The 26,786-nt window shown below is 43.5% G+C and overlaps 1 protein-coding gene across 6 annotated transcripts in view; it reads left to right on the top strand.

Moving 5' to 3' along the window:
* POLN (DNA polymerase nu) overlaps positions 1–26,786 on the top strand; it is a 219,602-nt gene that overhangs the window by 64,100 nt on the left and 128,716 nt on the right. For 5 of the 6 annotated variants that reach the window (XM_075857050.1, XM_075857041.1, XM_075857059.1 and 2 more), the window contains 8 exons: positions 399–830; positions 7,020–7,183; positions 10,995–11,098; positions 12,481–12,623; positions 16,196–16,264; positions 20,987–21,047; positions 25,623–25,687; positions 25,875–25,958. In XM_075857050.1, the coding sequence (XP_075713165.1) occupies positions 399–830; positions 7,020–7,183; positions 10,995–11,098; positions 12,481–12,623; positions 16,196–16,264; positions 20,987–21,047; positions 25,623–25,687; positions 25,875–25,958 (1,122 nt within the window). The remainder of the gene's footprint in view (positions 1–398; positions 831–7,019; positions 7,184–10,994; positions 11,099–12,480; positions 12,624–16,195; positions 16,265–20,986; positions 21,048–25,622; positions 25,688–25,874; positions 25,959–26,786) is intronic. The other variant, XM_075857079.1, reaches the window with a different exon arrangement.

Here is a 26,786-nt window from a genome sequence, read left to right as displayed (position 1 = left end):
TCAATCGAAAAACAGCTCCAAAAACGGCTGAAAATCAGAGACTGTTTTCTCTTAAAACAGCTCCGTAATTTTCAGCCATTTTTGACTCAGCGTGTGAACATAGCCTAACACATTTTAACTGGCTCCCGACCGCCGGCTGTATATAAACGGCCGGCGGTCGAGATCCTTAAAACCTACGCCATAGGGTATTTACGGAATGGGTTTTAGCTGGTTGCCCGAACATTCAGGCAGCTGCCAGGGACGAACTGCCAGGGACCATGAAAAGAAGACGGAAGCAGCTTTTACTGCTTTCTGTCTTCTCGGATTGATTCTACATGATGAGCGCTGCGCATAGAATAGAGGCAGCGGCGGCGGCGGCATTGTTTACATTACTGATACTGTGTGTGTTTTATTAATAGTCTACTGAAACTGAATTACCTGTGAAGATTCAAGTCATTTCAGGATCTCTGTCACCTAGAACTTTCAGCAGGAGTAATATTGATCCAGATCACATCCAACCTCTCATGAATATCCCTTCAAATATAGAGCAAGACGATGGAGACAGAGAAAGACAGAAGGAGAATCTCTTAGCATTGGATAGAAATGCGGAACATCTGTCACCTTTTTCACATGAATTAAAAAGATATTCATCTGAAAAGATCGAGATGAGTTTTCCGGAACTTGAAGTTAAGAGGAAATGTATATATATGAGTGATGGGATAAAGTTGTGGAACATTTGGTCTATGAATCAGGAACAACAGTGTAGATTACTGGCTGAGACCAGACAGGCTAAGGCCATTGTACTGACCATGCTGTTTCAGAATGGATCATCACAGCTCTGTCCATCCAAGGTCAGTATTCCGGATCACTGTAAAAAAACAAACATTGGATGTAAAGCAAAGGAAGTTTAAAGAAAAATTAAATGAATGGTTGCCTCTATACTATACCGGCCTCTATTGCTCCACTACATGAGTAATATTCTGATCGATACGGTATCCTGCATTGTACTGTAAATCAGTGGAGATCATATAATAGGCTTATTTTGGGCAAAGCTAAGAAATTCATTTTCCCTGGCGTTACGTATACCCCCCAAACCCCATGCACTGCCGTTCCCTGCATCTAATGTCCTGAATTGCAAGAGATGAACTTGTAAATGTGTATCTCTCTCAGGACCTGGACCCGCAGTGAACATCTGATTGGCGCCACGCCTCTCATATGAGAAAACCCCTTTATTAGCGGGGTCTCCTCTGTTTACCCCTCTATCTTCCAAAGTTCAGAACCACCACATAGATTGGGTCTCACTCTGGGAGCCGCAACGCATGCATATATTGCACAGACTGTTTATTGATATTTCTGTGCACCAGTGCTAGACCTAAAATCTCATGTGAGATGCATGACAGTCACAGGCGCTATGCAGTTTCCTTTATTACCTGGGGAAAAGTTGCCCGTGACCTTGTAATTATCACAGAAATTTTAACATGCTTGGAAATTTTGCAATTCTTTCACAGTTGCAGTTTGTCTGTAGCTTTCATGTGACTCTAAGGCCCTGTTCACACAGCAGATTTTGCATGGCGGGAACTGTTCCTGCCGTCGACAGGAAGATTCCTCCCTCCCATGGAGGGAATCCGCTCGAAGATCGAGCAGGACACTTCTTTTCACTTCAACTGCTCACAATATCCTGGCATACTGTACGTATGAAATCTAACATACATCTCGCATTCATAAAAAAATCATATCCATTCCTACCAGCCAGAATAGTAATTAGTGGAAGTTCAATGTTTGTAAAACCAATCTCACAGTCGTTCTGCCTGCAAGATAATAATAGAAATAATCATAATAATAACAACAACAACAAATAATTTGATTGATTGTATCAAATTTTATTTCTTTTTCCTGCCATCAAAAATGAATAAGATATATTAATAAGAAAAAAAAATTACCTTAATCAAATTCTTCTTCAAAGATATAATCATCTAATCTTATAAAGTTTTCATTAGACCAGGTTCACACAGTTAGGCCGGATTCACACGAGCATGTTCGTTTTCGCGCGCAAAAAACGCAGCGTTTTGCGCACGCAAAAGGCACTTACCAGCTCCGTGTGTCAGCCGCGTATGATGCGTGGCTGCGTGATTTTCCCGCAGCCGCCATCATTATGACACTCCATTTGGATGTTTGTAAACAGAAAAGCACGTGGTGCTTTTCTGTTTACATTCATCCTTTTGACAGCTGTTACGCGAATCACGCAGTTCGCACGGAAGTGCTTCCGTGCGGCATGCGTGGTTTTCACGCACCCATTGACTTCAATGGGTGCGTGATTCGCGCAAAACTCCCAAAGAACGGACATGTCGTGAGTTTTTTTTCAGCGGACTCACACTGAGTAAAAATCACGCACATGTCCGCACGGCCCCATAGACTAATATAGGTCCGTGCGACGCGCGTTAAAATCACACGCGTTGCACGTACGTAATTTCCGTTCGTCTGAATAAAGCCTTATGCATTTTTTTTTCTGGTAAAACATGGAGTGGATATAGAAAAGAGTAGTCTTTTCCTCCCATTAGGATTCTGTCTGACTACAAAAATGCATCAAAAACGACATAGAAAACTGAACCAGACAGTTCTGTGTGTACGTGGCCTTTAGGCCTTATATGCATGGCTGAATTACAGCTTCATTTTGTAGTATGCCTCTGATCTCACATTGAGGCACACAGAGCTTGTTTTCTGTTGGAATTCACGCAAAGAAAATAAAATGGTGGCATTTTACATCCGCACCCTCATACGGCACCTGAAGGAACATGGATCGGCCTCAAACGAAGTCCCAGTAGCTCCGTAGTACGGAGCCGCACAGAACTCAATGAGTCACTGTAAAGCCTCCTGCAAACAACTCTGCCATGTGCATGAGACCTAGGCCTCTCCCCACTTAGGCTTGACTGTGCGCACACAACTATCGTGTATGGGCTAGGGTGGATTTACCTTGCTCCTATAAATAATTCAACCAACACTGACTGAACCCTTAGGCTGGGTTCACACGTGGCGGAATTTCACTTGAATTCCGCTGTGGACACTCCGCAGCGTTAATCCGCAGCGGAGCCGTTTCTCCATTGACTTCCACTTTAATTTAGAAGTGTTAGTTTAGACGTTGAGTAAAATTCCGCTGCGGAGCATAGACTGCGGAGCGGAATTTGGCGTCCGCAGCATGCTCTGTCTGTTGCGGAGCAGTGGCGGACTGGTTGCGGACTCATGGCGGAATTTCTCCATTGACTTCAATGGAGATTCTAAATTCCGCAATGAAGTCCGCAGCTGTCATGCACATGTTATGTGTGCTGCGGATGCGTCTTGCTTTTTTAACATGACATTTCTTCATTCTGGCTGGATCTATGTATTTCTAGGTCTACAGCCAGACTGAGGAAGTCAATGGGGCTCCCGGAATTACGGGAGCGTTGCTAGGAGACGTCAGTAAATAGTCACTGTACAGGGTGCTGAAAGAGTTAAACGATCGGCAGTAACTGTTTCTGCACCCTGGACAGTGACTACCGATCCCAATATACATCAACCTGTAAAAAAATAGAAGTTCATACTTACCGAGAACTCCCTGCTTCTGTCTCCAGTCCGGCTTCCAAGGATGAAGTTTCAGTCTAAGTGACGGCTGCAGCCAATCACAGGCTGCAGCGGTCACATGGACTGCCGCGTCATCCAGGGAGGTAGGGCTGGATGCCGAAAGAGGGACGCGTCACCAAGACAACGGCCGGTAAGTATGAAATGCGTTTACTTTCACTAGGAAAAGTGCTGTCCCTTCTCTCTATCCTGCACTGATAGAGAGAAGGGAAGCACTCATTCCGCAGTCCGCAGCAGCTAGTCCGCATCAATTTACTGCACATTTTGGGCAGATCCGCAGCCGTAATCCGCAACCCGGATTAGGTGCGGCATTGATGCGGACAGCTGCGGAGGAAATCCGCCACGTCTGGCCGTGCCCTTAGGGTATGTTCACACGAGGGCGTCCGTTACGGCTGAAATTACGGGGATGTTTCAGCCTGAAAACATCCCCGTAATTTCAGCCGTAACGGCATGTGCAGGCGCTTGAACGCCGCGTCAATTACGGGCGTAATTGGCGCTGCTATTCATTGGAGTCAATGAATAACGGCTCCAATTACGGCCAAAGAAGTGACAGGTCACTTCTTTGACGCGGGCGTCTATTTACGCGCCGCCTTTTGACAGCGGCGCGTAAATTACGCTTCGTGTGAACAGACAAACGTCTGCCCATTGCTTTCAATGGGCAGATGTTTGTCAGCGCTATTTAAGCGCTATTTTCGGACGTAATTCGGGGCAAAAACGCCTGAATTACGTCCGTAAATAGGCAGTGTGAACATACCCTTAGGCCTCATGCACACGACCGTAAAAACACCCGTTATTGCGGGTCGTAATTACGACCCGCAATAACGGGCTCATAGACTTTTGTTAGCCACGGGTACCTTCTCGTTTTCTCACGAGAAGGTGCCCGTGCCGTTAAAAAAATAGAACATGTTCTATTTTTCTATTTTACGGGCCGTGCTGCTATACTTTATAATGACAGCACGGCTCGCAAAAGCGGCCGGCTGCCCGCGGCCGGCCGTGCCCGCCCGTGCTCGTAATTACGAGTCGTAATTACGAGAACGGTCGTGTTCATGAAGCCTCAACGTGGGTTGACCTAGGGGTCGGCCACAGCTTTATTTATTATTTTGTTATCCAATATTTTCAAAATAAACAGATTACCGCTTATACCCGTATGCCAGCCCGCCTAAGGCAGGGCATGTAGGTCCCTTCTTATATAACAAAATACCGCCTGCTGTGACATGAGCTTCCAGACAAATAAATTGCATCAACAACAACCACTTGACAAAAATTCTTATTACCAAACTTGGATACGGACACAACGTGACGAGTAAATGAGGTACATTCCGTACAAAATATATACACCGAAGCTCAACTCGTAAACAGTATCCTCCAACGTATACTCTGTTGTAAAGGATCTGCCAGGCACTACGTCTGTGGATACTCCCAGGATTAATCAATCGACACCTGAGGCCAGACCTCTTAGACTGACACCGGCTCCCACCAATCAGGGTGGCAGGCTCAGGAGTGGGAGAGCCTATCGCGGCCTGGTCAGTCGGAGTTAGCTCCGCACCCTGTCCATTTATACCTGCCGTTTTCTCTTCCTCATTGCTTGTGATTCTTCCTGGTTTCCTGGCCCCACTGCTGCCTTGCTCCAGCCTGCTTCTGCCGTGCTTCAGCCTTGCTTCAGTTCCCGCTTATCCTGCTTCGCTCTGCCCCCGGCTTGCTCCGTGCTCTGCGTTTGTATACTTCATTACATCCTGATCCTGACTGCTCGTTCACCACTCCGTTCCCTCACGGTGTTCCCTGGGCTACTGCCCCTTCCCTTGCTTGTTCCCTGTTTGTATCCCCTTGCACTTAGTCAGCGTAGGGACCGCCGCCAAGTTGTACCCCGTCGCCTAAGGCGGGTCGTTGCAAGTAGGCAGGGACAGGGCGGTGGGTAGATTAGGGCTCACTTGTTCCCTTCACCCCCTTCCGCCACTACATCTGTTTATCTGTTTTTGTTTTTTTTTGTTTTTTTATTATTATTATTCATTTTTTTTAATTTTTTTTTTTAAAGTTTCACATAACTGTCAAACTCATCTTCCTTTCATTTCCTTTTTTTTTTTTACAGTAGGTTCCCCAACACTTAAGGGCGGGTGGGACAACTAATGGCCGGAAGAGGAAGATGTCCGCCGGCCCTGGCTTATAAAGCCCCCGTTTAGGGGAGGGTAAGCAAGACCGCCCATTCTACCGCCCACCATACCGCCCGTCAAACGCCCACTGGGGCGGGTGCGTTATCCATGTGAGGCCTAACCCCTCCCTACTTATGTCAGACGGGGGGGACGGGACGGAATCTGGCCCTATCCCAAAATAGCCCTCTTTAACCCCTTTCCGTGCCACACAGTCATGGGCCCAGCGGCTAATAAGCCTGAGGGCCTCCAAAATTCACACATGCTGTTTTTCATGCAGTTATTTGAGCCAAACATGGAGAGGACATGGAGTCTTTCCTTTATACTTTTCCTTCCTTTTGGATATACTTCTCGCTTTGGCTGTTCATCAAAAACTGCACCTAAACTGCATTTGTGACAGGATTCTAACCCAGAAACTCCTGTGTTCCAGGCAGTAGCTCTTCTCATTAAGCTACTGGTGCTGCTGAATAGTTCCTCTGCTGAATCTATTATCTAGGTTTCCTTGATTCATGCATCTTGAGATTCCCTGCCTTGATTACGTGATTAGTCTTACCCTTAGGCCCTGTTCACATGGAGGGATTTTTGTGGCAGCACCTGCAAAATTCTGCCTTCCATTCATTTCAATGGTAGTCGGATGCCTCTTTTTCCCGCTAGCTGATTTTTTTCAGCTAGCTGGTAAAAGAAGCGTCTGACTCCTATTGAAATAAATGGGAGTCGGAATTTTGCGGTGGAATCCGCCTCAAAATTTCCTCCATGTGAACAGGGCCTAATATGTCTAAGGACTCATGCACACGACCATTGTTTTCTTCAGTGCCCTATCAGTTTTTTTACGCATAGCATACTGTACCATTGATTTCTATGGGGCCGTGCACACATACGTTTTCGTTTGAAGATCATTATGTCCGTTACGTAAATTATAGAACAAGTCCTATTCTTGTCTGTATTTACAGTCTGTCTCAGCCATTCTAATGTATGGGTCTGCAAAAAAACCAAAAACGAACAGCTTACAGAAGCCACTAGGATCCATGTTTTGCGGTCCACAAAACAGAAACTGTCATGTGCATCCTGAGCCTAATCGTGATGTTCACCTTTTTTATTGTCATAAAAGTTATGAAAGTGTTTCAGCCTGCAGTAGGATTCGTTAACAGACATTTACTGTGTTCTCAGATCTTGAAATTATTTATTTCATTCTTTATTCATCAATGAATTTTATTTGACTATTTCATTGCTAAATTTAATAAATCATTTTCTCTAAACAGTTTATATCTAAATAATTTCTCACAGGATGGAAATCTATTAATGAATGGAATTCTAGTATTAATTAAAAAGAAAAGTGACCTTGTGTCTACTAATGCTGAAATATACCGTGAGGACAATACGTACATTCATATTACTATAACAGATAATGCCTTGTGCAAAAAAGGTCAGACGCAACATAAATTTTTAAGGTGAGCTTGGATGTTATTATTAACTGTAATACAAAATAACTGAAAGACAACATTGTTTTTGTGCTACATAAACTCAACAACTTAGATATCTAATGCATCTTTGGACACCATTTTTACAGTTTGCATATAGAAATAATCAACATAAAAAGTTGAATAACTTTGGAAATACTTTACATTACTTATCTGGTACGGATCTTGAGCTTCAGAATGTATTATACCCCAGAGCTGTATTTACAGTTGTAGTTATTGGAAACAGTCAGCATGCTTGTTAGGGTATGTGCACACACACTAATTATGTCCGTAATTGACGGACGTATTTCGGCCGCAAGTACCGGACCGAACACAGTGCAGGGAGCCGGGCTCCTAGCATCATACTTATGTACGATGCTAGGAGTCCCTGCCTCGCTGCAGGACAACTGTCCCGTACTGTAATCATGTTTTCAGTACGGGACAGTAGTTCCACGGGGAGGCAGGGACTCCTAGAGTCGTACATAAGTATGATGCTAGGAGCCCGGCTCCCTGCACTGTGTTCGGTCCGGGACTTGCGGCCGAAATACGTCCGTCAATTACGGACGTAATTAGTGTGTGTGCACATACCCTTAGCAGACACATTCCAAACAGCTAATCAGTGAAATGTTCCATAAACCTTCTAGGAGGTTTGTAAGCTCTAAACCACTTTCATTTGGGCAGGTAAATCCCCCAGATTAGCTAAAGAAACACTGACACAATTAAGGGGCTTGTGGCTCTACCAGACGTGGAGCGTTGTCACGCTGCTGTCAACTTTAGTGGACTTGTGCCGACACACTCACCTGAAAGCATGGGTCTCAGTTAAACAGGCAATTTACATGTTACCCTCACTTGCCTTTCATGGATTGACCCTCAACATTATAGAACCATTAAGACACATCCCACCCTGGACTCTACCATTCACATGGCACAAAAGCTGTTTTCAAAGTCCTTGATCTCCCTTCACCCCTCCCTACTCTTTCTGGTTCTGGGCAACCTAGATTTTAGTCCAGAGATATGGGACCCAACTTTTAGGTCTTGGCTCCGAGGTAACATCACTTCTTAGAGGGCGCGGACTGGACCATTGGACCAACCCCCTCATACCTTGTTGACCTACCATCCATGACATGTTGGCAAACATCAATTAACCCATTTCATACCTTATGTACCTCAACCTAGGGAACATAGCCATCCCTGCACAGCTTCCGACACGCTTTGTGTAGACTCTGCCACTAATAGACATACCATCTACATACTTTATAATACCCACATATCCCGCACCACAGAGGAGGTACCACCTTTTCTCCCTAAGTGGGAGAGGGACCTTAACCCTTCCCTCTCTTCACAAAAGAGAGTTACAATTATCTTACTGGCTCATAAGGAATCCATTAACAACAATTACCAGGAAACAAATTGAAAAAATCTTGTCACGATGGTACCCTGTGCCCCATGTGTTAAGGAAAATATTCCCAGAGTCATCCTCTTTCTGTTGGCACCGTGGTCTTGAGGAGGGTACTGTCTACTACAGTTGCTCCAAGTCTAAACCCTACAGGTCAGAAAGAAGTGATATTTTTCCTCAATAACTGGTTGGCATCTACTAGAAGAGCTAGCCCTTTTCCCCCTACACCACACTCAGATTGCCCTTGGCAAACACAGAAGATCCCTACTTAGACATCTACTGAATGCTTCGAAGGCCTGCATCCCGGCCTGTTGGAGGTCCTTCGAGCCACCATTCATATCTTACTGGTTTGAGAGAGTTAACTAAATTATCCGTATAAAAGACCTCATGCACACATGGGTTGGTCTGCTCAGTTCAACAAAACATGCTTTTACTGGGTGGAGTTCACCTGCTCCTCTCGATATAGTCAGATTTCGGCTTTGAATTGCGAACTTGACTAAACAAACCGGACCAGCCCTGCAACTGGCAAATACACCCTTTTTTCCCTCTCTCTCCTTTTTTCTCTTTCTCTCTCTCAGATCACTATGTGCTTTGTAAATGAATGGAGAGAAGTGTATGACGCTGATTGGTCACTGATTGGTCAGCGTCATACACTTCTCTCCACAACACCCAGTTGGTAAAAAGTAAAAACACGCCCAGTTGTCTATTAAGAAACTCATTAGCATAAAGCTAAAATAGGTCATAACTCTGTCAAAAATGATCGTATTTCTAAATAAAAAACACTGCTGTAATCTACATTACAGCGCCGATCACATCATGTACAATATAGGCCACTTATAATGTGGTGACAGAGCCTCTTTAACTGTTATCCCTGTATCTGGAACCCTAGGGTTTTTACTATATTTTTGCTTCCCCCCCACCTCTCTCCCAGTATTCTCTTATTTTCTCATTAGAAACACAGAATGCAAAAAAATAAAACTATTGCAAAAACTATTTTTTTTTAATGAAAAATGCTTTTAATGTGCAAAAGTAGTAATTGATAAAAAAATAAAAATACTGTACACATCAGGTATTGGGGTAAATGAAACAACCAGTAGAATAAAGGTAAAACATTATTTATACCATATGATGAACGGTATAAAAAAAGCCTATTTCTGTTTTTTCTCCCCCAAATAAAATTCCTAAAAGTTAATCAAATGAGTTAAAGGCACTCATATGGTAACCATAAGGCTGGGTTCACACGACCATGTTACGTCCGTAATGTACGGAACGTATTTCGGCCGGAAGACCTGGACCGAACACACTGCAGGGGGCCGGGCTCCTAGCATCATAGTTATGTACGATGCTAGGAGTCCCTGCCTCTGCGTGGAACTACTGTCCCGTACTGAAAACATGATTACAGTACGGGACAGTTGTCCTGCAGCGAGGCAGGGACTCCTAGCATCGTACATAACTATGATGCTAGGAGCCCGGCTCCCTGCACTGTGTTCGGTCCGGGTCTTCCGGCCAAAATACGTTCCGTACTTTCCGGACGTAACATGGTCGTGTGAACCCAGCCTCAAAAACAAGCCTTCATACAGCTACGTTGATGGAAAAATAAAAAAGTTATTACTCTTGAAATGCGGTAAAAAAAGACTAAAAAAATTGTTGCGTCCTTAAAGGGAAACTGTCACCAGCATTTCACCTATTAAACCAGCAATACCTGGAGGAACTGGGTGAAAAATAATTTTTATGTAACCTATAATTATCTTCTAAGTAGGCTCTGTACCTTTAGTGTTCCTGTGCCGTATGCTAATGAGCATCAAAGAGTCATATCTTGGTTTGAAAAGCATCATATCTTCATTCCTCAAGCCTTTCCGAGTTAACCCTGCCTCCTTAATTTTGATTGACAGCTCCTTGCCTGCCCCACCACACATGAAATCCCGTGCTTGTACATCGATGTCCTGTTCTGGTGCGTGCTCACAACGGGACACCATAGTGGCGAATGCGGGGTAACTGGATTTGAGGCCCGGATGAAGCAGGGAATGGTGTCAGACCATACATGACGGGGTCGGTATTCAGGGTGGTACAGTTTTCGGCGGTGGGTGGGCCTAAGAAGAGTAATGAACAAGACTTGACGGTTTATTACCATAAAAGGCGCAAAATGTTTGCAGACCGTTATTTACAGTTGGAGGAGGAGCTAAGGAGAGGGTATAACGGCAATGAACTTCTGACAGCAGCGGCCAGCGAGTGGTGAGTAGATTTCAATAGGTGAAATGCTGGTGACAGGTTCCCTTTAAGGCCAAAAAAGGTTGCTTCCTTAAGGCGTCAAATAGTTACACCATATGTATTGAGACCAATAATCTACCCATATGTTAATTTTAAAAGTTTATATAATTTTTATATATTGTGATATATTATTTACAGGTGTGTGCTACTCCACATTTTACAAAGCAATGCTCTGGTTATTTGCTTCAATGCAAAGGATTTTCTTCGAACTATTTATGGGAAGTTTATGAACTGCAGAAAGGGTAAGATGCAGGGGTGTAAAAGTAGGAGACGTAGAGTTAGGCTGCGTTCACATCTGAGTCAGGGCTCTGTTCCGACTTTCTGTTGAAATTTTCCGTCGGAACGGAGCCCTGACTGACACAAACGGAAACCAGAGGTTTACGTTTCCATCACCATTGATTTCAATGGTGATGGATCCGGTGCAAATGGTTTGTCTCCGTTGTGCAGGGGTTAGTTGTTTTGACGGAATTAATACCGTAGTCGACTACGCTATTTATTCCGTCAAAAAGACGGAACCCCTGCTTAACGGAGACAAACGGAAACCATTTGCACCGGATCCGTCACCATTTAAATCAATGGTGATGGAAACGGAAACCTATGACTTGCGTTTGTGTCAGTCAGGGCTCCGTTGATTTTGATTTCGGTGGGACCAGCCGACTATGTAATTTTCTATGGGGGTGCCCCAACTCTCCCCAGACAGCTGATGTCAGGGGAAATAAGGATCAGGCATGCTGGATTTCAAGATGCCCGATTCTTTGTTTCTGTGGGAGATAAGCCGCTGCCAGAAGCATCTGAAAGTGGCTTATTCCCTTTCCCCATTGAAAACATGTATGGGGGAGTATGTTGGCCGACAGCTATTGTAAGTGTATGGGCAGCTTTAGAGAGGGGGGAAAACTCCCAGGGCAAAGTCTGCAGGGGGAGGGAATCACAGAGGCTGTAGATAGGGAGGAGAGAGCCTACGGAAAAATCTTCTGTGGGGAGAATCATACATTCAGGAAGCATCAGTGCAGAGGAGACTACACAGGGGCAGTATTATAAGGAGAAAGCAGTGCAGCAATGAAGCTGTGCTGATACGAGAGCTACGTAGTGTAGGCAGCAGCATCCTCACATCCAGAAGGTATTATTGGAAGGCCAGTCTGAAACTGACTGAATATCAGGGGGTCCGAAAATGAATGGGGATTGCAGCCTTAGACTTTTTTTATTAAGTCCATGTAACCACTAATAATTTTTTCCCATGTAAAAGGTGTCCTTAGCATAAAACTATACCTCCCACCTTAGTAAACTATATAACTTAGAACAATCAAAGCTTGCATTGCATCGCCCATCATAATGTATCCCTCCTGCCCATTTCAGGGTATGAGAAATTGCACAGCCCTACAGAAATTGTTGGTATTGAATGCAATGGATTTAGTGTAGATGTTTTGTGAGTACAATATAATGCTCACAAGCACTTTTTTTTTTTTTAGGATAATCCTATTATCCAGATCATGCTTTTATTTTCATCATTGTATGATGTTCATTTAGCAGGTGTATTTTGATTATCAGAATAGAATTTTTTTTAAAACGGGGTCCATTTTATATTTATTTTCAACTTTGCAAATTTTTTTTTTAATTTTTTTTTCAGTGGCACAAAGTGTTATTCTAGATCCAAGAATCGCAGCATGGCTTTTAAATCCAGCTGACAACAATTGTTCATTTGAAGATTTAGTGAGAAAATATTGTGCAACTTTGGACTTGGCTGCTGCAGGCAATGCTTCAGATACTCAAGTAAATCTGCTATAGTTATAGATGCATTTATATACACTAGTTATTAAAGCAGATCTACTATATAGGCACAAAAGTGCAGCATGCAGAGGTGTTCAAAGAATCCACTTTTCGGATATTTCCTTTGTAGTTATCTCTGTAGCAACCTTTTGGACAGAGCCACCTTGTTACTACTGTACAGACAATGACCACTAAATTCTATGGATCATGGGTTGGGATCAGTGAGGCATGAAACATATTCATCTGCTCGTAACTGCAGATCCAAAACCTTGTAGTTATCATCAACAATGGTTTCCTTTCAGTCTGAAAAGGTTCAAAGAATATCGTGAAGATGAGTGTGTGAAGATTACAGCATTGATGATGTAGGGTAAAAAGTAAACGTTCACCTTTAAATGCCCTTTTACAGTTTACATATCGAATTAATTTCTGTACAAACTGGAGTTACTTTGTAGATGCATATTGCGTAGTGATTCTGAGTTATAGCCTATTTTTCACAATTCCACTGGTAAATTGGAAATAGTCAAAAAGCCTGTTGACAAGCGTGCCTCTAACATCTTAGCTGAGCTCCTATAATGTAGTAGGTGTAACGACGCTGGCTTGCCACAAGATGACATAAACATGCTTTACCTATAGCAATCCTCTTTTCTGCAGACTAAGGGCATGGCCAGACGTTGCGTGTTTCTGCAGACACTGTCCGCATCAATGCCGCACATAATCTGCGTTGCAGATTCTGTTACGGCTTTGCCTAAAATGTGCAGTAAATTGATGCGGATTAGCCGTTGCGTTTTCAGGTGAAGAGTACATCCTGCTGTCATTTAAAACATTTCATCTCAGTCTGGCTATAGACCTAGAAACACATAGGTCCAGCCAGAATGATGAAATATCCTGTTCGTAAAACCAATCCGCAAGGCAGCACACATAACATCTGCGGATTTCATTGCGGAATTTTGAATCTCCATTGAAGTCAATGGAGAAATTCCGCAATAAGTCGGCATCAAGTCCACTACACGTCCGCAACAGCCAATGTATGCTGCGGGCACCAAATTCCGCACCGCAGCCTATGGTCCGCAGAAGAGTTTTCCGCAACGTGTGCACGAACCTAACTAAAAAGCTGTGGAAAGCAATGGAGAAAATAAATCCGCAGCGGACTGGCCGCAGCGGAATTCCAGAGCAATTCCGCTACATCTGGCCATGCCCTTACAGTGTCTCCCTGTACTCGGTTATCACCAGGACTTACAGTAGGGACGAATTGTAAAACAACCGGACAATCGTAGGGAATTATGGTGAACGTATCACAATACTAGCAGACAACAGGAATACAAGAAACCAGGTCTCACAGATTGAAGACAGGGATGGTAACAAAATGATGATGTCAGACAGGAGATGAAAACATATGGATGATGGGGGATGATAACAGTCAGATCATAGAAACCAAACAGATGATAAAAAGCTAACCCTAACTAGCCCTCCCTATAGCTATCCCTATATCTGTTTCTAAGTACTGACCTAGGAACCTACTGAGCTAGAAACCAGAGGCAATGAAAACAAAACTAACAAGTCCAAAAATCTGTGAAATAAGTCAAGCAGAACAGGTAAACTATTGAGACAGGATAAAACTGAACAACTAAACGAGACCAAACACTGAAGCAAAAACAAGGACTGAGGAAATACAAGACAGAGCTGGAAAAACACAAGACCAGACTGGTAACACACGCGATCCGAAGACTCCTAGCAAACTCTATAACCGACACTCGAATCCTGAGCCAGGGACTCTTGAGGAGAGGCAGACCAAACAGGTCGCTCTCTCTAAACGAGCCACGGTGGCTCATCAGTGTGGTCATTTGACCTCCACTGATGCATCAGCTGTGCAATATTTTCTATGTTGGGAGTAAGCACAAGCAGTGGCGTGACGTGCCGTTCTTGTGATGTCACTTCTAAGCAGCCATGTCATGTACTCATGAACTCTTTAATCCAGCTGTAAATACTGTGAGCTTAGAGCTCAGCAACCTGCAGAATTATCAGTGCAACTCTGGACTATACATGTAAAGTAAACATTAGACCAGCAGTGGGACAAGGAAGGGACTGTGTCGGCTAAGGGAGGGTATAGCTACTGAAGAAGGTATACCGGAAAAATGTTTCGCTTGGTACTGTGGCCACAATGCAAGGCTAAAAAATATTTAATTATTTATGTGAGCTCTAGGATGGTGTTCAAAGGTGAACATACACTTTTAGGGTGGATTCACACGCGGCAGATTTTGTTGCAGAAATTTCTGTGACTGAAAATCAGTTCTATTGATGTGAATTGGGGTTTTTCTGCAGCAATCACATAGATTTCTGCAAGTTCCATTCAAATGAATAGAACGAATCTTAAATCGTAGAAATTTCTGCAACAAAATCTTCCGCGTGTGAATCCACCCTGAGGCTACTGCATGTATGGAATAATAATAGCTCCTTATATTATGAGTTGTTTAAATGTAATTCCCTAACATAATGTTAATGTCAAAAAAGCTTCCTTGAGCTTTGGAGGAAATGAAAAATGTCTGATTCTACTTCTTCATCGGGCTATTGGTTGTTCTACAGCAGTCTGTAGTCTGCAATCCATTTGTCACAAAGTCGCATAAATAGCAGCATGTAGTCAGCTGACTGATCTACAGAAAAGCCATGTGTAATTTTCCCAGGTAGTGCTGCAGATGTTTTAGATCGCTTCTGCTACTGAATAGACAATGTCACAACATAATATTAAAGGGGTTGTCCGCTTTAGACAATCTTTTCTTGTAAGTAGGGTCCCTTAACAATAAGCTGATCACTAAAGGCCCTTTTACAGCGGCCGTTACATCGTTGATCGGCACTCGTTTGCTCCGGTCACACGGAGCTATTGATGGAGACGAGCGATCCTTATTCCGATCGCTCGTCCCCATACATTATTATCATGTCAGTAGTGCGTCTCCTTGTTTACACAGGGAGATGTGCTGCCGACAACGATAATCTTTTGCTTTTTTAATACGATACGACCAGCAGATGATTGAGCGTTTGCCGATAACGCTTCTATCAACGCTCGTCTGCCCGATAATCGGGACCCTAAGCGATCAGCTGTTATCTGTGGGAAAACCTGTCAGTAAGTGTTCAATTTCCCACAGCGCAACGACAGGAGAAATAAGGCATTATACAGTGACCAATGAAACAAATGGTTTCTGTGTAATACAGGACTGGATAGGTCCTCCGGAGCGAGAGAAGCTCTCTGTAACTGCTTTCCACTCTGGCTAAGAAATGAGGATCCTGAACAGGGGACCCCCTCTTTTAACTCAGAATTCCCTGATAGGGTATATGAAAATGTGTTTTCTAAACTGGACCACACCTTCAAGGAATTGCGATCTAATCTATTTGTCATCCCATTAAAGAAAAACTCATCATTATTACAATATTAGTCATATAAACTATTTTCACATACAGTATGTCTGTTTACTACATTTATGTTGGTTTAATTATTTTGTGGTTGAGTTATAAAAAAATATAAAAATATTTTTTTCAAATGAAAACAACCAGGTTATTTGCCAAATGATTTCTGTGTTTTACAGCTCCAAATCACTTGCAATAAATTGACTGCATTGTTCCATCTGATGATGAGCCTAGAACACAAACTTGAGGTGAGAAAAGTACTGTATTAATTGAAGGCTACACCATTCATAATAGTTTCAGCAGGTAAAATATATAAATATAGTTTTACCTATTCTAATAATATATAACCTATTAATTACTTGTGTTAGTTAGGCCTTTATCACATAGAGAACTTTATCTCTAGAAAACCTCATTTGAAGGTTTTATTTATGTTGTAAATATTCTATTGACTACAGTGAAGTAAATACAACACCTAGAACATGCTGCAATGGGGAAACTGGCATGGTGGGAATGGGAACTTTATAAACATATCACATACATTGCAGATCTGGTTGCAGTTGTATTTTACAAAACTACTAACAAAATAACCTACGTAAACCCAGTCTTACAAGAAGTAATAAATTACTATTTAAGAGGTTTTAGGTCCAGTGCAGGACACTTAGTGTCAAGGTCTGGAAGCAGATTCGGAGTCCACTGGCTGAAACATCTGGAAGGAGGGTGATGTTAGCATGATTTGTAAAGTAACTGTCCATGTTTCGGTACACTAATAAACAACATCAGTTTGTAGCATAAAGCAAAAATGTGGTCAGGAAAAAATCCAAGTTCGGTACTCAAATAATCAACAACAGTTTGTAGAGTAAGGCAGAGACGTGGTCAGGAAACAATCCAAGTTTGGTACACAAATAAGCAACAATAGTGTCAAGGTCTGTAGCAGATTTGTAGTTCAGTGGCTGAAACAATCATACAGGAGGGTGGTAATAGCAAAAATAATCAAGTAATAGTCCAGGTTCGGTACACATATAGGCGACAACAGGTTGCAGCTTGAGGCAGAAATGTGATCAGGAAACAGTAAAAATTCAGTATACAGATAAGCGGCAACAGGTGGTAGCTTGATGCAGAGACGTGGTCAGGAAACAGTCCAAGTTCTGTACAGTAATGAGCAGCAACAGTTTGTAGAGAAGCAGAAAGGAACTAGACCACAGGCAGGAAGCTCAAAAGTCTGGCAATCAGAAAGTGCAAGGGCCAGACTTTTATAGCAAACCAAAAGAGTGAAACCAATCAAGGCAAGGAATCCAGAGAGGCAGGTCCCAAGAGAACCTGGACAACAGATACAGCAGTGAAGCTGTCCAATATTTCAGATGGCTCAATGAGAAGAGCCTCTACATTTGGACACAGAAGTCTATGGGTTTAAATCCTGACAAACCGCTTGTAGCAGAGACTAGGTCAGTCTAAGTTCGGTACACAAAAAAGCAGCAGTAGTTTGCAAAGTTAGAATTAAATTACACTAGAGGCAGGAAGCTCAATACTCTGGCAAGGTGGAAGTGTAAGGGTGAGACTAATCTGGTAATCAAGGCAAGGAATCTCAAGATGCAAGAATCAAGAAAACCTAGACAATAAATTCAGCATTGGAGCTGTCCAGCAGCACCAGTAGCTCAATGAGAAGAGCTACTGCCTGGGACCAGGGCCGGCCTTTGAGGTGTTCGACTTGTGCCTTCGCACAGGGCGCATCACTCCAGCAGGTAGAAGAGGGTGCTTTTGTTTCAGAAGCTCCCGGGCCCGGCGCCTCTGCAGCTGCCTTTACGTACGGGCGCTTCTTCTCTCTGTGGTGTTGCTACCGCTGTAGCAGCCATAGTGACGACACCGGGCATGAGGGCGCCAGTGCCTCCCGCTAGGACGGGTCCCCCCATACCCGGTGGCGCAGCTAGCAGCCGCTGTGGCTGCTACAGCGGTAGCGATGCCTGGCAGAGCAGGGAGGTATCTCTCTGCTCTGCTATCTACTAGGCTACAGGCCGTTGATGGCGTGATGACGTCACTTGATCACGCCGGCCTACGCAAGGATCCCATCGTTGGCACTGTAGAGCAGCTCCATTTATCCTAGGAATGGGGCCTAGGTGAGTACAATTTTTTTTGTTTGAGGGCACTGTCTACAAGGGGGAAGTAAGGGGCTGTATGGAACTGTCTAGGGGGAGGTGGAGGGCTGTAAAGCACTGTCAACAAGGGGGAGGTGGGTGGCTGTATGGCACTGTCTACAAGGGGGAAGTGAGGGGCTGTATGGAACTGTCTAGGGGGAGGTGGAGGGCTGTAAAGCACTGTCAACAAGGGGGAGGTGGGTGGCTGTATGGCACTGTGTACAAGGGGGAGATGGGGGGCACTGAGTACAATGGGGATGTGGCAGGGCACTGTCTACAAGGGGGAAGTGTTGGGCTGTATGGCACTGTCTACAAGGGAGAGGTGAAGTGATGTATGGTACTATCTACAAGGCAGAGGTGGGGAGCTGTATTGCACTGTCTACAAGGAGGAGGTGGAGGATTATGGCACTGCGTACAAGGGGGAGGTGGGGGGCACTGTGTACAATGGGGAGGTGGCAGGGCACTGTGTACAAGGGGGAAGTGTCGGGCTGTATGGCACTGTCTACAAGGGAGAGGTGAAGTGCTGTATGGTACTATCTACAAGGTGGAGGTGGGGAGCTGTATTGCACTGTCTACAAGGAGCTGGTGGAGGATTATGGCACTGCCTACAAGGGGAGGTGGGGGGCACTGTGTACAATGGGGAGGTGGCAGGGCACTGTGTACAAGGGGGAAGTGTCGGGCTGTATGGCACTGTCTACAAGGGAGAGGTGAAGTGCTGTATGGTACTATCTACAAGGCGGAGGTGGGGAGCTGTATTGCACTGTCTACAAGGAGGAGGTGGAGGATTATGGCACTGCCTACAAGGGGGAGGTGGGGGAATTATGGCAGTATCTACAGGGAGGCTGTATGGCTCAATCTAATAGACAAAAATAAGAGACTGAGCGTCTGGTCACACCGGAAGCAACACTCACTCCCGCACAAATGTGAAATGCACTACATAAATCAGGATGATACAGTTAGTATAAAGTACATAGTATATTAATAAATGTAACTGAACATAGTTAAATTGAACGTTTGCACATGTGAGTTTTGCACATAATATAGTATCGAGTAGAGTAATAGATGTGCGGTACAATATCCCTAAGTCATATCAGTAATACTAAAAATTGAGAAAAAACACGGCGCCAAATGTGCGTATCAAATGAAATATAAATGAGCAAAATGACAATAAATGCTCACCTATAAGGATATAAATTGCCAGCAAGAAGTAGTGAATAAAGCTGCTGCCGATCCCAACGCAACACTCCAAGGAGATGCCAATCGTATAAATAAGAGATATAAAAAAACGGGATATTTGAGGTGCTGCTTAAATGAATGGAAGATAATTTTATTCCAATGGTATAGAACAATTGCTACGCGTTTCAACGCCGGACCGGCGTCTTCCTCAGGCAAGATCTTGCCTGAGGAAGACGCCGGTCCGGCGTTGAAACGCGTAGCAATTGTTCTATACCATTGGAATAAAATTATCTTCCATTCATTTAAGCAGCGCCTCAAATATCCCGTTTTTTTATATCTCTTATTTAAGTCATATCAGGAACAACTATGCACAGCGCTGGGACCATCTACACATCACAATGCTGGATACTCCAGGGACCTCAAAGATCAGAAGAGAGGCCCGCTCTCGATGATCTCAGGGACGAGACAGCCAGAGGGGATGTATTCCATATCTCCCAAATTTTGGGGAATTTTTGGGGACAGCCTCTGTGAGAATATACCATTTTCTCATATGCAATTGTCGTATTGATCAGTTTTGTCCATTGACCACAGGTTGGAGGCCTATCGCCCATCCATCTGATTGCAATGGCTTTTTGGGCAAAAAATAAGGATTCCCTAAGAAAGATTAATAGGATGTGGCCACAACGACTCATCTAGCAAACCAAGAAGGCATACCTCAGGGGTGAATGGCATCTGGATCCCCAGAATAGATGTCAACTGCGATATTATATCCACCCAGAATGAGTTAATATATGAGCACTCCCACGCCATATGCCTGAAGTCAGCTTGTGTTTTAGAACATCTATGACATCTGGTGTGTGGGATTCTTCCCATTTTATGGAGAAGTTTTGGGGTTAAGTAGCATAAATGCAGAAAGTAAAGTTGAGTCATGCGGTTATTTGCAGGAGAGACATAAAATGGGGATGCCATTGCCCCCCCCCCAATCCTCTACAGATAAACCTAGGATAAGTGTTTTCCACCTAGTCTCGGAAGCCAACTGAGTAGATTTCAATTTGTTTCTCAAGAGATGTGTACAAGGCTTATATAATTCCTCTGGGACCCTGTGACGCAAGAACTCCAATAAAGGGGAAATCAGACACGTGGTATGATATACCCGCAAACTGGCTCCGAAGAGCATGCCTTAGTTGCAAATATCTGTAAAATGATATACGTGGTATGTGATATAATTTCTGTATTTGTGTAAAGGATCGAAGAGTCCCATCGCTGTACAAATCTCCCAGAGTCTCAATACCATATGAAGTCCAAAACACATAATCTGCAACAAGAGAGAGATGTGGAAACATAGGGTTTCCCCAAAGAGGTATCTTTTTGATGCATTTTTGTAGTCAGACAGGATCCTAAAGGGAGGAAAACTGCTCTTTTCTATAACCACTCCCTGTTTTGGCAAAAACTGTGTGAACCTGGTCTAATCAAAACTTTATAAGATTAGATGATTATATCCTTGAAGAAGAACTTGATTAAGGTAATTTTTTGTTTTTGTGTACAATATCTTATTCATTTTTATAGCAGGAAAGAGGAGTCAAATTTGAATCAATCAATCAAATTATTTGTTATTATTTTCTTCTTCTTATTATTATTATTATTATTATTATTATTATCTTGCAGGCAGAAGGATTGTGGGATTTGTTTTACAACATTGAACTTCCACTAATTACTATTCTGGCTGGTAGGAATGGATATGATTTTTTATGAATGTCAGAATGCGAGATATATGTTAGATTCCATACGTATTCCATATTGTGAGCAGTTGTATAAGGTATAAAAAACTTAGCATTTAGACCTTAGCTCAAGGGTAAATATATAGAACCGATAAAAACACAGGGACATATACAAAAACACCGAAAAAGGCCATACTTACAAATGGACACAGCCAGGCCAGAAATGCTGATGAAAGGGCGAGCAGGTGCTTTAAATAATAATAGCCACTCCCACTAGTCTTGAGGGGAGTGGTGTGTGGTGCATGGGATGTGTAGTAAGAAATAATAAATGAATAGTGTGTGTGCAAGTGTAATGCTATAAGTGAAATATAGGGGGCAGTAATAAATGAAGTACCTCAATAGAAATAAATGGATAATGGGGTGCAAGTGAGTGAAACATGGAGGGATAGTGTGTACGTCATGAGGCACAACGTGCATAGCCAGGTAGAAGCCTATTTGTGACGCCTTGATAATTCATAGAGCGGGCTACCCTGCTTGCTATGCCAAACAACAACACACCATGCTCTCCCAGCATCAAAGACCCGGCTGTGTCCAAGAGAAGCGAATATACATAATAATGAAAAATACCTGGGGTATTGGTAATCATTTTGGCCAAAAGGACGCAAGCTCGCAATCCACGACAAGGATCCCCAGACTTGCGAGTCCCTAACTCCTAAACTGGAACAGAACGTTCCTGATGCACAAACAGAACCGATAAAAACACAGGGACATATACAAAAACACCGAAAAAGGCCATACTTACAAATGGACACAGCCAGGCCAGAAATGCTGATGAAAGGGCGAGCAGGTGCTCTAAATAATAATAGCCACTCCCACTAGTCTTGAGGGGAGTGGTGTGTGGTGCATGGGATGTGTAGTAAGAAATAATAAATGAATAGTGTGTGTGCAAGTGTAATACTATAAGTGAAATATAGGGGGCAGTAATAAATGAAGTGCCTCAATAGAAATAAATGGATAATGGGGTGCAAGTGAGTGAAACATGGAGGGATAGTGTGTACGTCATGAGGCACAACGTGTATAGCCAGGTAGAAGCCTTGATAATTCATAGAGCGGGCTACCCTGCTTGCTATGCCAAACAACAAAAACACAGGGACATATACAAAAACACTGACAAAGGCCATACTTGCAAATGGACACAGCCAGGCCAGAAATGCTGATGAAAGGGCGAGCAGGTGCTTTAAATAATAATAGCCACTCCCACTAGTCTTGAGGGGAGTGGTGTGTGGTGCATGGGATGTGTAGTAAGAAATAATAAATGAATAGTGTGTGTGCAAGTGTAATACTATAAGTGAAATATAGGGGGCAGTAATAAATGAAGTGCCTCAATAGAAATAAATGGATAATGGGGTGCAAGTGAGTGAAACATGGAGGGATAGTGTGTACGTCATGAGGCACAACGTGTATAGCCAGGTAGAAGCCTATTTGTGACGCCTTGATAATTCATAGAGCGGGCTACCCTGCTTGCTATGCCAAACAACAACACACCATGCTCTCCCAGCATCAAAGACCCGGCTGTGTCCACGAGAAGCGAATATACATAATAATGAAAAATACCTGGGGTATTGGTAATCATTTTGGCCAAAAGGACGCAAGCTCGCAATCCACGACAAGGATCCCCAGACTTGCGAGTCCCTAACTCCTAAACTGGAACAGAACGTTCCTGATGCACAAACAGAACCGATAAAAACACAGGGACATATACAAAAACACTGATAAAGGCCATACTTGCAAATGGACACAGCCAGGCCAGAAATGCTGATGAAAGGGCGAGCAGGTGCTTTAAATAATAATAGCCACTCCCACTAGTCTTGAGGGGAGTGGTGTGTGGTGCATGGGATGTGTAGTAAGAAATAATAAATGAATAGTGTGTGTGCAAGTGTAATACTATAAGTGAAATATAGGGGGCAGTAATAAATGAAGTGCCTCAATAGAAATAAATGGATAATGGGGTGCAAGTGAGTGAAACATGGAGGGATAGTGTGTACGTCATGAGGCACAACGTGTATAGCCAGGTAGAAGCCTATTTGTGACGCCTTGATAATTCATAGAGCGGGCTACCCTGCTTGCTATGCCAAACAACAACACACCATGCTCTCCCAGCATCAAAGACCCGGCTGTGTCCACGAGAAGCGAATATACATAATAATGAAAAATACCTGGGGTATTGGTAATCATTTTGGCCAAAAGGACGCAAGCTCGCAATCCACGACAAGGATCCCCAGACTTGCGAGTCCCTAACTCCTAAACTGGAACAGAACGTTCCTGATGCACAAACAGAACCGATAAAAACACAGGGACATATACAAAAACACTGACAAAGGCCATACTTGCAAATGGACACAGCCAGGCCAGAAATGCTGATGAAAGGGCGAGCAGGTGCTTTAAATAATAATAGCCACTCCCACTAGTCTTGAGGGGAGTGGTGTGTGGTGCATGGGATGTGTAGTAAGAAATAATAAATGAATAGTGTGTGTGCAAGTGTAATACTATAAGTGAAATATAGGGGGCAGTAATAAATGAAGTGCCTCAATAGAAATAAATGGATAATGGGGTGCAAGTGAGTGAAACATGGAGGGATAGTGTGTACGTCATGAGGCACAACGTTCTGTTCCAGTTTAGGAGTTAGGGACTCGCAAGTCTGGGGATCCTTGTCGTGGATTGCGAGCTTGCGTCCTTTTGGCCAAAATGATTACCAATACCCCAGGTATTTTTCATTATTATGTATATTCGCTTCTCTTGGACACAGCCGGGTCTTTGATGCTGGGAGAGCATGGTGTGTTGTTGTTTGGCATAGCAAGCAGGGTAGCCCGCTCTATGAATTATCAAGGCGTCACAAATAGGCTTCTACCTGGCTATGCACGTTGTGCCTCATGACGTACACACTATCCCTCCATGTTTCACTCACTTGCACCCCATTATCCATTTATTTCTATTGAGGTACTTCATTTATTACTGCCCCCTATATTTCACTTATAGTATTACACTTGCACACACACTATTCATTTATTATTTCTTACTACACATCCCATGCACCACACACCACTCCCCTCAAGACTAGTGGGAGTGGCTATTATTATTTAAAGCACCTGCTCGCCCTTTCATCAGCATTTCTGGCCTGGCTGTGTCCATTTGTAAGTATGGCCTTTTTCGGTGTTTAAGGGTAAATATATGCAGCATAAAGGTAAAATGGAGGGGAGCTTTGTACCTTCCCGAGAGGCATATCATTTGACTGCCATGCGGCCCATGGTGGCATAGGCTGCTTCCCAACACAGAGTATTAGCATTTGCCTAGCACTACTAGGGCGAGCTCAATGCATAGTGATGTTCACAGCCCCCAATGAGTTTAATAGTAGCTGAAAAGATGCATTTGCACTGAGCTCCCCCTAGTTGTGGCTTTAGGTAGTAAGAGTTTTATTATTTACTGTTTAAAGGGAAGTTGGTGATTTAGAGCTGTAGGTGTGAAAACTGGAGCTTGAACCCCTATAAAGATATGTTCTGAAATTACAGTGGATATTAATGTTACGCCTCCTCTAGAGCCAAGACCTAGCCTGGTTGTGATATAATGAGCATTAGAGATTTCCAAGTGGTGGACCCTCTTTAAAATGATAGCCTGAAGCAGACTCCTGGGGGTGAAAATATTTACTGGCAACAAAGCAAAAATCCACTCATTCAAAAAATACCTTAGGCACCATGCTAAATGTTGATCCTTTGTCCCTGGTGGATGCCACTGTAGAGGCCTGTCATCTACTCCCTGCAGGACGCCTAACATCAAGTGCCCACATGATCTCATTAGTGGGTAAGTAGTATTACATTGAATACACTGCAAATGCACTTGCACTTTCAGTGGATTCAACCACATAAAGTGGTTTTCTCTGCTGGCAACACTAAATAACAAAATACCTAGATGGCGGACCAAACTAAGTTAAAGGGGTTTTCCCATTAGGGACATTTAAAGCGTATCCACAGGATATGTCATATATGTCAAATAGATGCGGGTACCGTATCTATAGAATGGGGCCCCTAAACCCCGTTCTATCGCTCTGTGTTCTGGCTGAAGCATGTGATTTCCGACCATGAATTACGGAAACACCATAGCTCGCTGAGCTATGCTGTTTCCGTAACTCCCATAGTAGAGAATGGCAGTTACGGAAGCAGCGTAGCATGCGAGCCACGTTTCTGTAACTACCATTCAGTTCTATGGGACTTACAGAAACTGCATAGCTCAGCGAGCTACAGTGTTTCCGTAATTCATGGTCAGAAATCACACGATTCAGCCACAACACAGAGAGGTAGAATGGGGTTTAGGGTGCCCCGTTCAAAGCATCTATCTGACATTTATGGCATATCCTGTGGATATGTCATAAATGTCTCTGATGGGAAAACCACTTGAAGTCTCAGAAATAGTTGAAGAGTTTTAATGCTGGTACTTTACAACGTTGTTCACTTTATGTTAGGATTTTCGGCAGTTGCTATTGTATTATATAATACATAACATTGTATTTCTTTTGTGTTTTTATTTTCTAGTAATGGAAAACTGCTCTATTCAAATAAACCAGGAAGAGCTAAAGAGGACATCAGTACTTTTAGGGGTAAATAAAATGTTATCTCTTTTGTAGTCTTGACTACTTTAAAATAATAATATTCAATAGCTAATAGTATCATACTTTTGGGATGAATGAGGGGTATAGCATGTGTCTAATGTCAAGATGCAATATTTCTAGGAAGAGTAATTTGTGTATATATATCTTTAAGTGTGTAAGGTCCTCTGCATTACAGACACATCTCAAAGGTCTGGAAAGAGAGGCACATCATGCGGCAGGACAAAAGTTCAGGTTAACTAGCAACAATGAACTTAGGGCGGTAAGTGTATTTGACTTTATTTATAAATAATTCTGCCTAGTGCATGGCATGAAGGGGCGGTGCACGACACAGGAATTTAAAGAACACCAAAGAGAGAAACCCTGTCATGCCCCGCCCCTCAGACCCTGTACTGGGCTAAACACAATGAATCAGTTTTGCCTGGAGTGTTCCTTTAGCCCCTTTTTTAAATATGCCTTCATCATCTATCTCCTTACTGGCAAAGCCCTGGCATGGGCTAATCCTCTGTGGGAACATCAGGGACCAGAGACCCGTGACTTGCAGTGCTTCTTACAGACCTTCCTCTCGATCTTTGAGGAACCTGGGAGAGTTTCTTCGGCTGCTGCATCCTTGCTGACCCTACACCAGGGAGACCTCTCCGTGGGCGAGTATGCCATTCAGTTCCGTATCCTGGCTGCTGAATTGACCTGGAACAACGAGGCTTTGGTGGCCACATTCTGGCAGGGACTGTCTTCAGGGATCAAGTACGAGTTGGCTGCTCGCGATCTGCTATCTACCCTGGACGATCTTATCCTATCCTCCCGGGTTGACATGAGGATCCGGGAACGTTCCCAAGAGGTTTTCCGGGAGAGAGAACTTCCCAGGCTGGATTATACTTTTCAGCAATCTTCCTCAGGCGTCCCACCAGAGGATCCGATGCAGAGTAACTTTGTCAAATTGTCTACCCAGGAGAAACAACGCAGACGCACTTCTGGACTTTGTCTGTATAGTGGCCTCAGAGACCATATTTTGCGTTTGTGTCCCCAGAGGCCAGAGAGACCCTATTGCCTAGGATTGGTTGGAGAGACAACCCTAGATGGAACGGTACCT

The sequence above is a fragment of the Rhinoderma darwinii genome, chromosome 1 (genome assembly GCF_050947455.1).
Source record: "Rhinoderma darwinii isolate aRhiDar2 chromosome 1, aRhiDar2.hap1, whole genome shotgun sequence".
Classification (NCBI taxonomy): Eukaryota; Metazoa; Chordata; class Amphibia; order Anura; family Rhinodermatidae; genus Rhinoderma; species Rhinoderma darwinii.
This window is presented reverse-complemented; position numbering and strand designations above follow the sequence as displayed.